At 38.3% G+C, this 17,602-nt stretch overlaps 1 protein-coding gene across 1 annotated transcript in view; it reads left to right on the top strand.

Moving 5' to 3' along the window:
- LOC124789587 (arf-GAP with coiled-coil, ANK repeat and PH domain-containing protein 3) overlaps positions 1–17,602 on the top strand; it is a 137,792-nt gene that overhangs the window by 53,463 nt on the left and 66,727 nt on the right. The window contains exons 5-9 of the mRNA XM_047256996.1: positions 6,805–7,033; positions 7,116–7,211; positions 12,889–13,111; positions 13,219–13,324; positions 16,621–16,854. Of these exons, the coding sequence (XP_047112952.1) occupies positions 6,805–7,033; positions 7,116–7,211; positions 12,889–13,111; positions 13,219–13,324; positions 16,621–16,854 (888 nt within the window). The remainder of the gene's footprint in view (positions 1–6,804; positions 7,034–7,115; positions 7,212–12,888; positions 13,112–13,218; positions 13,325–16,620; positions 16,855–17,602) is intronic.

The raw sequence follows: 17,602 nt of genomic DNA, 5'->3' as shown, positions 1-17,602 counted from the left end.
GTTTAATGAAGGCCTCACATACAGACTTTGGTTCATTCAACAATATTCCATTTTCTTCCAATGCAATGTTGCTGCAGCCTGGTTTTTCTCTATGTTCACATTCTTTGTTTACAATATGCCAGGCTGTTTTGCAAAAGTTACTAGTTTTTCTTATCTGTTCAGCATAATGAAGTGCTTTTAGTCTCTTCAGGGATTCCCTGTATGTCTTTCTGGTGCTTTTGTACTTTGTTAGGAAGTACTGCAATTTTGTTTCTTGGAACAGCACATAAAGGTCCTTCATATTTTCCTTTAGTTTATGTATTTCTGGGGGAATTTTAAGTTTATTTGTGGGATCTGATTTCTTTAGTTCTTTTTTTTACTGTTGGACGTGCCTGATTAAAGCTATGGTTAAATATTTCATAGAAAAGGCCCCACTTCTCATTAATACCTTGTGATCTATATACCTTATCCCACTCTCTCTCAGCAAGCTCTTTCCTAAGTAAGTTATAATTAATCTTCCATTTATAAGTCTGTAGGTCACTATGCAGAACTATTTTGTGGTCTGTATTAATTTCTATGGATAGACCTGTATGGTCTGAGAGATGTTTCAACAGCTGTTACCACTATATGTTTCCTATCTAGATTCGAAAGAACATGATCAGTACAAGATTGTGAGTTAGGTGTTATTCTGGTTGGTTCATCATATATTTTGTTATAGTTATAGCAATGCAATAAGTCAGAATATCTAAGACAATTTGTACTACCAGTATAGTTTAAAGAGTCTATGTTTACATCTCCTGTTATTATTACCTGTTTTTTGTTTGTTGATGGTTTATTCAGAAGTTGTTCTAGCTGGTAAAAGAACTCTTCTACATCACTATTTGGTGATCTATACAGGTGTACAATTATTAGGCTGCTTTTGCCTACCTTCATTTTTACAGCTGCTACTTCAAAGGCCAGCTCCATTGCAAGATTGTCAACCCAGTCAATTTTTTCACAATGTATGGAATTTCTAACAAAAATGCCAACACCCCCACCCTTGTGTATCTTTCTGTAGTATGCACTCACAATTTTGTAATTGTTTAACTTAAAACTACGAGCCTCTTCAGACTTACATCCAAGTTCATTCACAATATATATGTGTGGTTTACATTCTCCTAGAATTTCGTCAATTTTCTGTATTTTGTTAGTAATGTACTGAACATTGTGAAACATTATTTTACATTTTTCGTCTTTCTTGATGCAGTCAGTAAAGCTTTCGCCTTCGTGTGTGCGCACTATGAAAGAGAAGACGAAGAAACATAAGTCTACGGACAAGGCCCCTCCCCATCCCACCTGTGCGCTGGAGGTGCCATCTATCCGCTCACAACCTGACCTCTTATTTATGGATGTCAGCCCATCCTTGTTGGTGGTGGATGGTGACCCAGTTGTGTGATCAGCACCAGCCCGTTCGCCTCTCATTTGGATATCCCCTCCATGCTTATTTAGTTGAACTGTAATGGACACTACCACCACCTGCTAGACTTGCAATCCCTTATTGCGTTTTACTCATCAGCTTGTGTCATTTTCCAGAAGTGTCATTTTATTAATGCTCACTCACTGACCCTTCTTGGGTTCTGTGCTTTGTCGGAGCCAGATTGGCCCTTTGAGGACTTCTGGCGGTGTCTGCACATTGGTCCATATAAATATTATTAGTACATGGACCACACTTTGTATCCAATTGGAAGCAGTTGCCATCCAGGTCCACTTGGACTCTGCTGTCGCAGTGTGCAATCTCTATCTCCCTCCTGCAGGCCACATATGTCTGCTGCCCTAACTGCCCTCCTTTGGCAACTCCCCCCTCCCCCCTCTCCCTTTTTCCTTTATGGAGATTTTAATGCACACCACCCTTTGTGGGGCAGTAGCTTTTCGTCTTGTTGGGGGTTCCTCATTAACCAGTTTCTTGGGGATCACGATCTTGCCTTCTTAAATCTGCCGTTGATCTTCCGCTCTCTTACCCTCCCGTTCTTTCTTCCTTACATTGGTTGCCACACAGTAACCTCTGTGATAATGACAATTTCCTGTTGATTGTCTCATTACCTTCCTGCCTCCCAATGACCAGGTTACCCCGCTGGGCTTTCTATCGTGGTGATTGGCCTCTACACCTCTCCAAGATAATGTTTCTACTTTCTTTGTAAGATTGTATTGATGAAATCATCCATGATCTGTCCGCTAAGATAACTGGCACTGCTTGTCTTGCCATTCCCCGCTAGACGGGCCACATTCACCATGTTGGGAACACTTTGTCTCCTCCTGGATCTTCTTTCCCCTCATTACAGGGGTGGGCTACACTCCACACCCTCCAAGGTTGTCCATTCCGGGCCTCGCCCTTCCAGGTGGCCTTTGTATAAGTCCATCAGTTCTCGCTGAACACCTCATGACCCATTTTGTGACAGCATCAGTGTCAGCATCCTATCCAGCTGCATTCCTCTTCCGGAAATAGTGGGCTGAAGCTTCACGCTTATGTTTTATCCCTAGTCAGACAGAGTCCTATAGTAAGCCTTTTGCTGAATGGGATCTTTTTCTTCCCACAGTTCAACTCTTGGCCCTGATTCCATCCATAACCAATTGCTTTAACACCTCAGCCATCTACACCAATTGTATCTCCTCCAGGTGGCTAACTGTATTTGGCTCCAGGGCATTTTCCTCTCTCAATGGAGAGACAGTATAGTGGTTCCTGTCATTTAGCCCAGCAGGAATCTGTCGTCCATTGATGGTTACCAGTCCACCTGACCAGTGTCCCCTGCAAGTTACTAGAACGGACAGTGGGCTGTCTGCTCAATTGGGTCCTTCAGTTTCTGGACCTTTTATCTCATTACCAGTATGGCTTTTGGGAAGCACAACTCCAATAAGTCATCTTCTTAAATTGGAAACCACATTTTGGCAGGCCTTTTCTCGGCACTGCTGTCTTATCACAGTTTTCTTCGGTCTTAGTAAGGCCTACAACACAGCTTGGTGCCATCATGTCGTCCTTACACTCATGAGTGGGGTCTTTGTGGGCCCTGTACCTATTTTTATTCGCCAGTTCCTGTCCCACCAGTTGTTCAAAGTTCAGGTTGGCACTATTCTCTGCTCTCCACAGACCCAGGAGAATGGTGCTGCACAGGGCTCCATATTAAAGTGTTCTTCTTTTTCTCATCGCTGTTAATGGGCTTGTAGCCCCTGCCAGACCATTGGTCACTCCTGCTCTGTATGTGGATGATCTCTGTAATTGAGGTAGCTCCCACTCGATGGCCTATGCAGAACGACAGCTTCGGGGTGCCGTCTGGCCCACTTCCATGTGGACAGTCTCCTATGGTTTTCAGTTCTCTCCCCAAAGGTCAAAAGTGGTGCACTTCTGTCGCCATACTACAGCCCATATTGATCTGGAGCTGTATCTCGATGCCCAACACCTGACCGTGGTCCCCAGTTACGCTTTTCTTGGGTCTTCTTTTTGACAACAAGCTTACTTGGTTGCCCCATATCCATCATCTGAAGGTCGGCTGTTTCCATAAACTCAATGTTCTTAGGTTCCTTGCCCATACTTCATGGGGCGTGGACAGTTAGACCCTTCCCTGCTTTTACAGGCCATTAGTTCTGTCTCATCTGGATTATGGTTGTCAGGTTTATGGATCAGCTGGCTCTTCCATGCTGATGCTCTTGCACCCAGTTCACCATCGTGATATCCGTTTATCGACCGGTGCCTTTTGCTCTAAACCTGTTACTCCAATGGTGTTCTGTTTGTTCTGAACATTGTTATGGGAGTTTCAGGATGCTATTGTTTTTTACACTGATGGCTCTAAATCCACCAATCAAGTGGGATATGCCTTCATCACCTGTTGGCACAGAACACAATCACTTGTCTGCTGCATGTGAGGTGTTTATTGCAGAATTGATGGCCATCTGTTGGGCCATCTGCTTTGTTAAACAGTCTTCACTCACCTCAGTTTTGCTCTGTATGGACTGAATGAGTGGTCTTCGGGCTGTTGCTTGGAACTTTCCTCGCCACCCCGTCCCTGACATCCTCGATCATGTAGCTGTGGTGATGCTGATTGTTGGATTGATTTCCTTTGGGTTCCTGGCCATGTAGGATCCCAGGTAATGAACTTACTGATCGTCTGGCTGGGGAGGGGGCAGCCACCTACTCTCATTCTCCCTCACCTCTCCAGGGACAGATTTGCAGCTTTACATGAAATCACTTTTCACTCAATTGTGGGTCAGCTCTCAGGAGGCTATCCTTTCTCCTGTCCAATAAACTAGGATGACCCATGGTTTTTTTTACTCAGCAGTGAACTGCCCCCTATCCATTCCCCTTTGTAGTTGTGGGGCTCTCTCGCGGTGATCTGCATTTTGCTGGACTGCCTCCACCTTTTGGCCCTTTGCACTAAATATGCCCTCCCACCTTCCTTGTCTTGGGTGTTAGCAGACAACCCTCTTATGGTTACGTCTGTCCTCAGTTTTTTTCACAAAAGTGGTTTATCCTCTCAAGTATAAGTCCTTGAATTTTCCTCTGGAATTTGAGTTCCTCGATTAGCATAGGCATTGGTTATGGAGGCCTTCATGTTACCTCCACACCGGCCAGGTTCTCCCTGCATTTTCTGTACATTTTGTTTGGTCTGCTGTGCTGTCTTGTTTCCCCTTTTCTTGTATCTTCTTCCCCTGGTGTTGCTCCTATTGTATCATGATAATGGTGGTATGGTATGGGCATAGAGACAGGTACCCCTCCGCCTTTAGCATTTCTGGCGCACCCGTGGTCTCCCCATTTCCACCCACACTCCTCCTGCTCTTTCCTCTTCCTGCTGCCCTGACGTTCCTTTTCCCTCTTTGTTTGCATGTTCTCCCTTCCCCTTGACTGGGCTGTGCTGTTAGTGGTGTTCCTCCCTTGATCTCTGCCGTCCTAGATCATGGGACCGATGACCTCGCTGTATGGTCCTCTTTCCCAATTCAAACAACCATATTAGTCTCTTGCCTCATGCGATGGCTAATTTTTTTGTCCAGTGTGCTTGATTAATGATATGAGGAGGATTGACAACTGCTTTGTGGAAGGTAGGCCTCACAATATACTTCAACACATAAGTATTCCATTTTTTAAATCAGCTTACCACTTTCAATTTTGACTGAAAAGTCATAAACTGAGTAAGGAAGTGGAATACTTCTGTGTTAAAGGTTAATAGAGATGTGCTTCTAAAAAAGCTTTGTGGCATTGTCTTTTAAAGTTATGAGGCTGTGCAACAAGGCAATACATGCACCTTCCCTGGTTCCTGTTGATTTCAGATAGGTAGGCTGTTTGAAACTTGATAGGCTTATGAAATTGCTAGCCATCTCTGTGGGGTTGCTAGTTACACTCACCAAGGATTCCTCTTCTTTTGCATTGAATTCCAGCAAGACAAATACAACATGCTCACTTTCACCACTGATCACTGAAATGGGGGGGAGGTTGTATTACATGCCAGTTTCTGGAGCACATAAGTTAATGTTAGATCTAAAATTGGCCACTTCCATGGTTGATACTTCCTTCTAGTGCTACTGCAGAAGCTTGTTGAATTCAAAATTAGCAACACAGATGTGACTTTTATGTGGCGAGAATATACCATGTATGTCATTGTTTGCGTACTATGTGGCAGAACACCAGGTTGTAATACACTTGCAAAACCTGATACATTTAGGTAAAACGTTTTGCTGGTGTTAGTGTTGATATCACCTTGTATTGGCTCATCTCTAACATTGGGTTGATGGCTGATAATAGTCACGACTTTAGCCTTTAAAGGGTTCAGGTACAACAATCGTTTCTCAATACATAGACCAAATCTTCATTGCCACTGTTGCCACTCTAACAGTTTATAAAGTATGTATGTGTTTTGTGTTGAAGTTCACAATAAGAGTTACTATTTTTTTTAATGCTGCACTACACTACAATAGCTACTATTGCAATGTTGTTCTTCCTAGACATGTGTGACATGTCTGGGATTCAGGAGCAAGATTTGCTGTGCTTGCCATTTAGAATCAGAAGTCCTTATTTGTTTTCCTTTTTGGTTTAAAAGTGTTGGGGGTGGTTATAAAACAGGCTTTCCTGTGCAAACAATATGTTGTACATGGATGTTTTGACATGGAGAAGGCCTATCTCAAATTTTTCTTCCTTTAGTTCCTCAGCCAGCCCTACATCAGTGACTCATCAGCTGCAGATGACTGGAAGGCTGGAAAATGGGTAAAATGCTCTGGTTTTAGTTTCTTATTTAATAATGTTTTGCATTTCATTTAATTGTTTTGCTGTATGTTTGTATAGCTTGTATTAAAAATGAGTGACTTGATAATACAGTGGATCATATCCAGTTCTCATATTTTACATTAGCTTATTCATCAGATAGGTAATTTCTAAATACGTACAGAAATTTCGTTTGTATTTTTTCCTTATTTTAGAGCTTACTTGACCCTCCAAATACAGGTAAATGAATTCTGTTGTTGAATTTCAGTATACCACATTTTGCTTGAAAGTGTTTTATATTATCATAAAGTTACTTTCCTGGTTTTGGTAGATACATGTGTGGTGGAAATGGTCTGGTTCTGTGGCACATCCATACTGTGTTAACATTAATGCAAAACAGTTTGTATGTGTTTAGTAATGACTAACTTACCAATTTTCTTATACACTGTTAACCAGCTGGTTTTTCTTATGTTTTGTGACGTGGTTGGACTACTGGTTGGTGTGTGTGTGTGTGTGTGTGTGTGTGTGTGTGTGCACACACGCACGCGCACTTCAATATTGGAAAATAATAATCTTGTGTGTTGTTAATGTTACTTGTTTTACAGGGACATAAAAAGTGTGAAGGAATCACGACATTACTTTGAGAAAATATCAGTTGACTTAGACACAGCACTGTCTAGAAATTCTCAAGCCCCACGTAATAAGCCCCAGGAAGCAGAGGAAACGCAGAACTTGCTTAGTGCAACTCGATCATGTTTTCGCCACACAGCCCTTGATTATGTGCATAGCTTAAGTCTTCTGCAGACAAGAAAGAGGCATGAGGTTTTAGGGACGGTATGTATATTATGCTTGTGCTTGTTTTGTATTTCTTAGTAAATTGATGAATAATGATTAACATTTTATCTTTATTTTTCAGTTACTTTCATATATGCATGCCTGCAGTACATATTTTCATCAAGGGTCTGATCTCTGCCAGGATTTGGAACCATTCTTCAAGAAGCTTGCAGAAGAGGTAAACTGTGTTCTATTTGTTACCATAGAATCACTAGGATGTGTCCCATGATTATCAATCTGAGAGATTTTTGCAAAGAATTTCTCTGATTTCTTCAGTGCTCTTGGTATTTGTGTGAGTGGGTTTGCTGGGGTATCTATACCATTCTACATAAAGTAGTTAAATTAAATTGCAACTCTTCTGGTAGCCATCTACCATAGGTTACTAGACGAACAAAGCATTCCAAAATATTGGAAAGATGTTCAGGTCCTTCCAGTTTTCAAGAATGGCTATGTCATTCTGGTGTAGAATTGTTAAACAAGTTTTATGCTTGCTTATTATGACTTTTATGGGCATCATAAATCATGTCTGTGAGAATAAATACAGATTCCATTAATAACAATAGAGTTAAACCCATCTTGCTCTGTTTCTTCACAAGACCCTGAAAGCAGTAGATACTGGCACCCAGGTTGATGTTGTGTTCCTTGACTTCCTGAAGGCTTACAGTACAATTCAACATTGTTGCATTATGGACAAAATACATGCATAATGAATAAAAGACCACCTTTGTGATTGGATTAAAATTTCCTTGGAATAGAACACAACATGATATGCTTAACAGAGAGAAGTCTTCAGACATAAAAGTAACCCTGGGTGTACTCCAAGAAATTGTTAAAGGACCATTACTGTTCAATGAGGCTGTTCACGTATGATGCTGTTGCATATAGAAAATTTAGGAACAGTAGAAAATTGTTGCGAAATACAGGAAGACCTGTAGAGAATTAGTGCTTGATGCAGGGATTGGCAGTTGATCCCTCAACATAAACAATGTAATGTATCATACATAAATAGGTGGGAGGACCCATTATTGTATGATTAAGTGGTGGCCAAACATCAATGGAAGCATTCACGTCCATTAAATATCAGGGACTACATGTATGGAGCACTTTAAATTTGAATGATGCCATGAAACTAATGTTAGGAAAGGTAGCTGCCAGACTGCAATTCATTAGAAGAATCTACGAGAAGTACTGTCCACCCATGAACGAGGTAGCTTACAAGACATTCACTCCGCCAATACTAAGGCATTGCTTATTAGTCTGGGACCTTTTTGAATTGACAGGTGAAATAGAAAAGATCCGAAGAAGAGCAGTGCATTTCATCACAGATTCATTAAGTAAGTGTGAAAGCATGATGAAGATGCTCACCCAACTGCAGTAGTAGGTGCTACAAGAAAGGCATTGTTCATCACAATGTGGTTTACCAATAAAATTCTGAGAGTATACCTTCTTATAAGAGTAACCATTTATTGCTTTGCCCCACATACATCCTGCAAAATTACTGTGGAGACAAGATCAGATGTCACACAAAGGTTTATCATTAATGCACCATTCACAACTGGAATGGGTGGAACAGGAAAGGGAAAAGGGGGAGTGTGACAGTGGCAAATTGATAAGTTGGTTCGTGGAGTGTAGATGTAATGCCAATCAGAGTAGTATTGTAAATGATGAAAATATTATTTGAATCAGTGTTTGGTTCTCATTTGAGAATGAAAAAACATTGTTCTTGGGGTACATGGATTCCTCATAGCTGTAAATAAGAAGGAAAAAAAGTGGGAAATCCAAGATGGAATGTAATAATATTATAGCAGAGATGCTGAGTTGCAGATAGGCACAACAGAAAAGGCTGTCAGAAAATGAGCTTTTGGCCAAAAAGGCCTTTCTGCCAGCTGAGGCCAGACTACCTGGGCTTGGTCACAGACTTTGGTCTTGTGTGTGTCCGTTGTTTATTTTCAACAAAGGCCTTGTTGGCCAAAAGCACATTTTGTGACAGTCTTTTTGTTGTGCCTATCTGTGACTCGAGCATCTCCACTACATGGTGAGTAGCCACTATCCTTTTTCAGAAAAAAAATCACATATTAAATACAACATTTCGTCATTTATTTGCTAATGGTTCTCGTAAGATATCTGATATGGTTTTGCATGTTTTCCTAAAAAGTGAGGTATTAAATATTTTTACAGTAACACTGGCTGACTCACTTGTGATTCAAAGATGAAAATAAATCTGAGAAATTAATTTGATTTTTATTGAAACTAAAACTATCATACCCCATCCAAATTTAGGGTATGATTAAAAGCACAAAGCTAGCCAACTTCAATTTCTATTTGTCCAGCGTTGTTGCAAATTACATTACGTCCTCAAAATATGTGACTTAACACTTCTCTCATCTGCTATTAATACATTGCTATAATATGCTTCTGCATATGAAACTCCATTACAAAGCAGACTTGCTTGATTGTATTAACATGTGTTGTTTGAGAAGTGATGGTTTATGAAATGAAATGTTAAAGAAATAAAAGTAGGGGTGCCATTCCTTGGTCACAGTTGACCACTGTGGCCATTACAGTGTGACTGCCATTCACTGCAGAAGCAGGAACCAGCATGTTCCATGAAGTGGCAGTGGCTTCCAGCTGGTAACAATACATCATCAGAAAAGTTTTCTCTTCTTCCACAGGATGACCACTTGACCACTTTTATGAAAAGACTATGTAATATCAATATGGCCTCATTTTAAAGTTGTGTTTGTAATGCCATTTAGCCTGAAGATGTTTATCTCGCAACATGTCGCTAAATAAATAAGTAATATAGTAGTTGACAAAGTTTGTGACTGGTAGTGGTAATTTAAAAAAAACCTTTACATAAATACTGCTCTGTTTAACTGCTGCTGGATCTGATCAAAGATGATCTCGAGGAGAGTTCATCAAATCCAGTAACATCTGACTACAAATTAACCACAACACTAAAGTAAGAAGAATCAAAATACTTTGAAGGCTACAGTGATTTATTTAATATTTGTTTTGTTGTGGAACAATGAAAAACCATTAACAATGAACTGAAATTCGTTACCCTATCAGGTTATAAATAATCAGTTACGTTCAGTTACATGATTGCCAGTAAAATCCAAATTTGTTACTGATAAAGATCTGTCATTATTAATATTTGGGGGTGCCAAACATGCTAATTGTTAGTTACAATTTTGCAGATCAAAAACCGTCTACAGTGACATCATTTCTTATTCTGTGATTAAGTCGGGTGTCAATTTTTTAACAGACATTCTTGTGTTTCTGAAAAATAAATTGACGTGTTCCTCAGGCATTGGTCTAAAGTTCTTAATAATATTTTCTCTCTTGATTTGCCTAGCCTCCAAAAGTTGTAAAATTAATCATTCATTTCTGCCTTCTACTAGTTGATGGAAGAGAATGAACAACTTTATCCTCATTCTCTGTTGAGGGAAGCTCCACTGCAATGTTCTTATCACCACCACCTTCAAGAGTACTGACATCGGAATACTGAATGTTTGAGATACTTCTGTGAAGTAAAATGAAATTAACAATTTAATTCTTAATGAAATTAAATACAAGATCATTGTTAAGAGTGAAAGTGAACAGTGACTTGCTCTCTCTTGTGGTCCACTTTTCCAAGAAATGTCAGCATATCAACTAGGGGCCATTTCTTACCCTGACTTAAACATGGTTTGGGAAATTCCATTTACATTCAGATTCCTTAGACTTCATCTTCTCTGATGAAGGTGGCGGCAAACACTAATTTCATTTGAAGTACTGACAGTGTGCTTTGTAATATTCTGCTGTTGTAATTGTGTTATATTCTGAATTCAAATCCTAATGGTCTAAATGACTCTCCTGTTGCCAAGAAATTAAAAACAAAATGAAATTAAGACTGAGGTGCACATGTGTATTGAAGATCCAGTTGCTTCTTCTTCTTCTTCTTCTTCTTCTCTCTTTTTTTTATTTAGGGGTATCCTTAATGTTCCTCCATCTTCTCTTAAAATCTTCACCTGTAATGTGTCAGCATTAACTACTGGTGAATTATTATATCACATCCTATTCTAAATTGGATGGTGCAGTTACGTTTAACTATCAGTACCCATGTGGTTCTCAATCTTATTTTCTGAATTTTAATTTAATTTGATTTTGTTTTTATTTGCAAGGCAACAGGGAGTTATTTAGATAATTGGCATTTGAATTCAGAATATAATTGTGTTACATTGACAGAGTAGTACAAAGCATGCTGTTAGTATTTAAGAAATTAGTGGTCCACTCCCCCCTCCCTCACTCCCTCAGCCACCTTGATCAGTGGATTTGTTGATGTCGAAGTCCAAGGAATTTGAATGTAAATGGAATTTCCCAAATTGTGTTGGAGCTATCGATGGAAAACGTGTGGAAATCTTTCCCCTGCTCATAATATTTCTCTGTTCTATGATACAGATTTTCTTTCTTTCTTTTTTTTTTTTTTTTTTTTTTTTTTTTTTTTTTTTTTTTTTTTTTTTTTTTTTTTTTTCCCCCTCGATTGTGTTCCTTGCTGTCATTGATGCTAACTACAGGTTCATGTTACTGATGATGTTGGCTCCTGTGGAACTGAGGGTGACAAAGGAATTCTTGACAAGATCAATATAGGGCAATATTTTAGAAGTGGCATTCTGTCCCTACATCCTTGCAAACTGCCCAGTGCTACTGATGTTTAATCACAACTTCTTCTTGGTGGTGAAGCATTTCGATTGAATGCAAATGTAATGAAACCCTTTTCTCAGCCAACTGCCTCAGCAACAAGAAAGCAATTTTTAATTGCCATTTCTGCAGTCTTCCTAGAGTGTGTGAAAAAGACTACATTGTTAAGTCAGATATATTTCAATTTTTTAAATGTGCTAGTTGCTGTAAATCCTGATAAAGAATTGGATTTAATCTTGTAGCTTGTTGCCTGCGCACTCTACTTTGGGATGCTTTTCTGGAGAGCAGCGACAAACTGCGTGATGACATAGAGCAAACTGAGCTACCAGTATCTAAATATAGTACACCACTTGCTAGGGGTGGCAGTTTTGCCAATGCAAAGGGTTTCTGTGTGGAAGGTTCAAGCATGAACCAGTTCAACAGCCCTGCATGGACAGCAGTCTGCCAGAATAATCAGGTTACTAGTACCCATTAGAATAGTTACTTATGAGTACATAGAAAGTTTCGTTTAACCGTAGTAAATATTGGTAATAAATCACACAAATAAACTGAATGGAATCGTGGATCTGCGGAAAAATTTTCCAGTCTTTCAAGCATTGTGTTTCACATTTTCATCCTTACATACTACACTGGTTACATTAAAAATACATGTGCACTTGAACCCTATTTATACTACTTTTTCATCATCTAAAAATGTAAATGACACTTCTGTAGCTGACATTGTCAGCAACTGGTTCGGTGACACCAGTGTACTGTAAGCTGCAGCTGGTCTGCTCTCAAAGCAGTGTATCTTCTTGGCATGCAGCTCACCTGTCACCGCAGAGGCTGCTACAGCCATCAGTCACATAATAGGCACCACACATTAAAAGGTGAATTAAAAAGTGATACAACAGCTTGAGTGACTAATTATTCCTCCTGTAGTAGTCTCACTGGAGGGAATAAACTGTTAAGACTGATCTCTGATCTTCATAGTGTATACTAATGCTGTCTTAATTTATACATCCTGTCAGATTGAGCTAGAATCGATGAGGAGGAAACATCTTCAACAAACTGTTTTGTTGCATTTAAATGGATGTTTTTGCATTTTTGCTTGTCTGTCTCAACATTTCCATTACACTACAAATTAAGATTTTTATTCTGGAACTATTAACTGTAGTGAGCTTCCTTCATAGGTTGTTACCATGCGAAAACAGAGTTGTAAATTGGAAAAAGAAATGGAAAATCGGCATACACATGTGACAAGTGCTGATTATGTTCAGCCACCTACCAAAGATGGAGTAAAACCCCCAAGGATGGAGGGGTATCTTTTCAAGCGAACTTCCAATGCTTTCAAGACATGGAATAGGCGATGGTTTACTCTACAGGAAAACAAGCTAGTGTATTGCAAACGAACAGGTACTTATGGTTCAATTGGTGCAGTAATGCCATTGGATAATTTATATTTTTAAACAATTTTTTTTTTTTTTTTTTTTTTTTTTTTTTTTTTTTTTTTTTTTTTGCAGGAGAAGATAATGTTACAATCATGGAAGAGGACTTAAGGCTTTGTTCAGTAAAGCCAGTACATGAAGGAGATAGGCGATTTTGTTTTGAAGTTCTTTCACCTTCCAAGTATGTATACAAATAGAAAAGTAGTTTACTTGTTTTAGAGTGGAGTTTAGTCAACAAATTATGAACTGTAGTGTTTGTTTAAATTTAAAAAAATTAACAAATTACTTGCAGTTCAAATTTTGGAAATTTTTCCATGTGTAATGTAGAGGTGCATTGGTTTTATTAGATATGAAATTGATATGTTTGTTATATCTTGAGTTTTCATGGAAGACTGTGAGAAAACAAATGCGGTGAAAATATTTTTGTGTCATCTTTATTTACTTTGTTAAGACTCACTTTTAATAATCATTTGATTACAATTTTTTTAATTGTGTTCCTTCGGGCTTTTGTTATTGGTGCACCCTAAAATTAGTGCCACAGGCACATTCTGAAATTTTCAGAGAGATGTTAGAAATATTTGTATCTTTTGGCATGAAGCATTAAATTATGGCAACAGTAATTGTATACTGCAGCTGTTTCAGTGTAGATAAGCACAATGGAAAAAGTGAAAAACGAAAGCGTAAAACCACCAGTGACCAACTCAGAATTCAGCTGTGTTTTAAACAACTTAAACAGTAACAAAGCAATAACTTCCCTATTGAATTAATTGCAAAATGCTTCAGATAAGGTGAAAGAACACCTGGACAAATTTATGTGTTATCTACTGAGAGACTGGAACACTACCAGTGGAATAATAAAAGTAAAACAGTCACCATGCCTAAGAAAGAATATGCCAATGATTTTTGAAATTATCGAACCTTGTTGTTACTACTAAGCCATACTTAAAAAATTATACTCAGTTTAGTTAAGGAAATACTAAGGCTAAAATCAGTCAATATTTAAGAGAAGATCAATTTGGATTTAGAAAGGAAAAAGAACCAGGGAAGCTCTAAGTTCACAACAAATTATCTTAGAAAGAAGATTTGAGGTCAACAGGAAACTATATGGCATGTTCATGGTCCTAGAGAAGGCTTTTCCTGAAAAACTAAATAAAACTGGTATGTACTGGAGAGATAAGACTAATTCTCATTTTATGCAAAAACTAGATGCCAATGACACTAGATGCCATTGACACTAAAAAAGAAGCTATGATAAGAGGAGCTGTTCTCTCTCTCTCTCTCTCTCTCTCTCTCTCTCTCTCTCTCTCTCTCGTTATTTATTTAATTTCCTTGTGGAAAGTTCAAACAGACAATGAAGAACAGCTCTAAAGGGATCAAAATTAATGGTGCACAAGTACATTGTATTCACTTTGCTAATAACGGAATAGTTGTAGCACATTCTGAAAAAAAAAAAAGAACTATGTTAAAAATTTTATCTTGGATAACCACAAACTGAAAATAAATCCAACTTCTATTTCTTGGTGTATCAAACGTGAAAGGATTTAATGAAAAATGAGACATTATTAACATGCTGTGAAGTCTTTGCTTAAAAGAAGTGACAAAAGTCACAGCGGTGGATATTTTATAAACTCTAATACAAAGATGCTAAATACACACTCCAGTAAAACCAACACCACAAGTTCAGCTTCCCATACAGAAAATCTTTGAACTGCAGTGCAAGTGCCCACAGGTCATGTGTTTCGCAAGAGCAAGGGTAAGAGATGGTTCAGTTGCAGCAAGTTTGTCTGTGCCTCACCTGAAAGCATGGAGAAAAATGAAAAGGCAACAGTAGAGATGCTGTTGAAAAGAGCATTAACAGATGCAAATTTAAAATTGCCTGAATATCTAGCTGAGATGTGAAGGTGCTCACTGACTGGCAGTCAGGTTAATGTATTATGACAAGCTGTTTGAGAGACAATAAATGCTTGAAGATTGAAGGCAAGAGATGTTTCTGGACAGGGTGTTGAATAATTTTACATTCAAAGGGGTATTCTACAAATACTGTTGAGACTGGTTATGTAAAAATTAAAACAGATATTTATTTGGTTTTTAGAGACACTATGAATTTAGTCAGTGTACTTAGGAGCAATCTGCTAGACCACACTGAAGGTTTCAATAAATAAAGGCAACATTACTACTAGGAAAGTAGGAGTGGAAGATCATTCCAAAATTGGAAGCTCATCTCATGCATATCCATTTAGCAGGCAATCCACAATTAGGTATTGAAAGCTTTGCTAGTGATAAAACCAAGGAACATACTGAAGATTTAGTAATTAATTATGTCCTAACAAAGACAATACTAACCAATGTCAGCATGAAGACTATTGTTAAAGATTGTCACACTACAGAAAAAAACTGTTGACAACAAAATCCAGGTATTATAGAATCCAATTTGAATATGGCTTTAAATTAATTTGTTTTTTTAGGAGAACAGTTGAGTTTCTTGTAAGTGATATACATTGAGGATGAATTGAACATTCTTCTGACAAGAAGAGTCATTCAAATCTTTCTAGAACTGAAATCTATTGCAGCAGTTAAAAAAATTCCTGGGACTAACAAGATATTTTAGGGAATTTATCACAAGTTACTCTACAGTACAAAAACCATGGTTTACTTATTGAAGAATAAAATTTGAAGTACAGGATCCAGTTTCAAAAATCTACAGTCAAAAATTTTAAGTTGGACTAAATACAGATGCAAGCCAAGAAGGCTTTGGAGCCATGTGTTACAAAAATCTCCAGATGATGAGTTACATGCAGGCTCTTACATGAGTGAAGAAATAACACTTCAAGGGAAAAAAGTTCTAGCTCCATCAGACATAAGAACGAAGGGTTGAAAACTAATGATATGTATGGTTTCTGCAGAGAAGGTGATAACCACCTGGTTTCCAGGACTGTGAGAACATGCACAAAATTTATGTAACTCTGACCAATTGACTACTAATCATCCAAGGTGAATGATTATCAAGTTAACTGAGTGTGGGATTTGGATGGAGGCTTTAAAACTTGCCTGCTGACGAGATAAGTGACATGAAAAAGAGGCCAAATAATGCAGACAATTTTTGTATGTTCACAGAGGAATTGTTTTATAGAGAAGATATGACTTTCACTGTTCTGTTTCTTTGCTTATTCTATTTCATTTATCATTTGAATTTGTAATAGTGGTGATAATAAGTGGTTTATTTGGAAATCAGCACAATTTTTCCGTTGTTGTTATGTATGTATATAGTAATATTAACTCTTTTAAGGCTAACCAGTTCAATGTAAAGAGGACCTGTTCGCCCTTTCTCTCAGGGAAAAAAATCTGTAAATAAATAATCATCATCTTGTTCAAATCATGAAAATATATTCTCCATAAAATTACAATAAGTTTTCAGCATTTTGCAGCTAATTACAAAATGGTGCTATACTGTAGTAATTAAATGATGCATGTGGACAGGAGTCACATGCTGCAAGCAGATTCAGAGGAAATGCTTCAGTGCTGGATTTCAGCTATGCAGCAAGGCATTGGAGCAGCATTGCAACAAAGTCTGAATCAGGATGGTAATGGTATGGACAACAACAATGCAGGATCAGACACAAATGATTGCCATTCACCAAGTGGTAATTCAGGAGGTGCACGACCTGGAGACAGCACAGAACGACCTTCCCCTGACAAAAATCGTAAAGCCAGGTTTGTTCTTTATAAATGCAAACAGCTGTCAGTTGTTTTCTTTTTTTATATATTCTTGGTTATCAGAAATGTTTCACAATAAAGTAACCTTAAACTAAATTTGAATGACAGTACTAATTCTTATGTTGAGCAAGGTTCTCATATGCTCGATTCTACTTCATACTGTTGAGCTTTATTTTTGTGAAGAAATTTATGTGACAAAGCCTCAATCTAATATGGAATTTTCATGTGGAAATGAAAAGGTTTCAAAATGCAACATAAACTAAACAAATTAATAATATACTGGAAGGGGAATGTAAGAAACGTGTTCTGGATGTGGAATAGTAGACACTAGAAGAAGATGTAGTTGATACCAGTTGGTAGGATAAAGGAAAGAGTAGGAAGATCTTCTGTAGAAGATAAGTCAGGAATATGGAAAACTGTCTTCTTCGTATCAAAAAACTGAGGAGAGATTTTCTAACAAATGGCGATCATAGTCATTATTGGTAACCACTTGCACAATCACATGCCAGACTTTTTGCAAGCATGTAGATGAATGCTGAAGTTCAAAATCTCTCATCTGTTTCATATTAACTGTTATCTTTGTAATGTAGACTGAACACCAAGACCTTTTGTCCTCATTCTTTCTCAGCAACACCAGCTGATGCCCTCAGGTGCTCAGCATGTTGTCTAGGCACAGGTTTGACAAAGCAGGGTTCTTGAGCTGGGGACTGGTAGGTTCCACCAAGCCTCTTTCACCATAAGCTCT

Source organism: Schistocerca piceifrons, chromosome 3 (assembly GCF_021461385.2).
Source record: "Schistocerca piceifrons isolate TAMUIC-IGC-003096 chromosome 3, iqSchPice1.1, whole genome shotgun sequence".
Lineage (NCBI taxonomy): Eukaryota > Metazoa > Arthropoda > Insecta > Orthoptera > Acrididae > Schistocerca > Schistocerca piceifrons.
The sequence above is the reverse complement of the archived record's forward strand: the minus strand, read 5'-3'. Positions and strand labels throughout refer to the sequence as shown.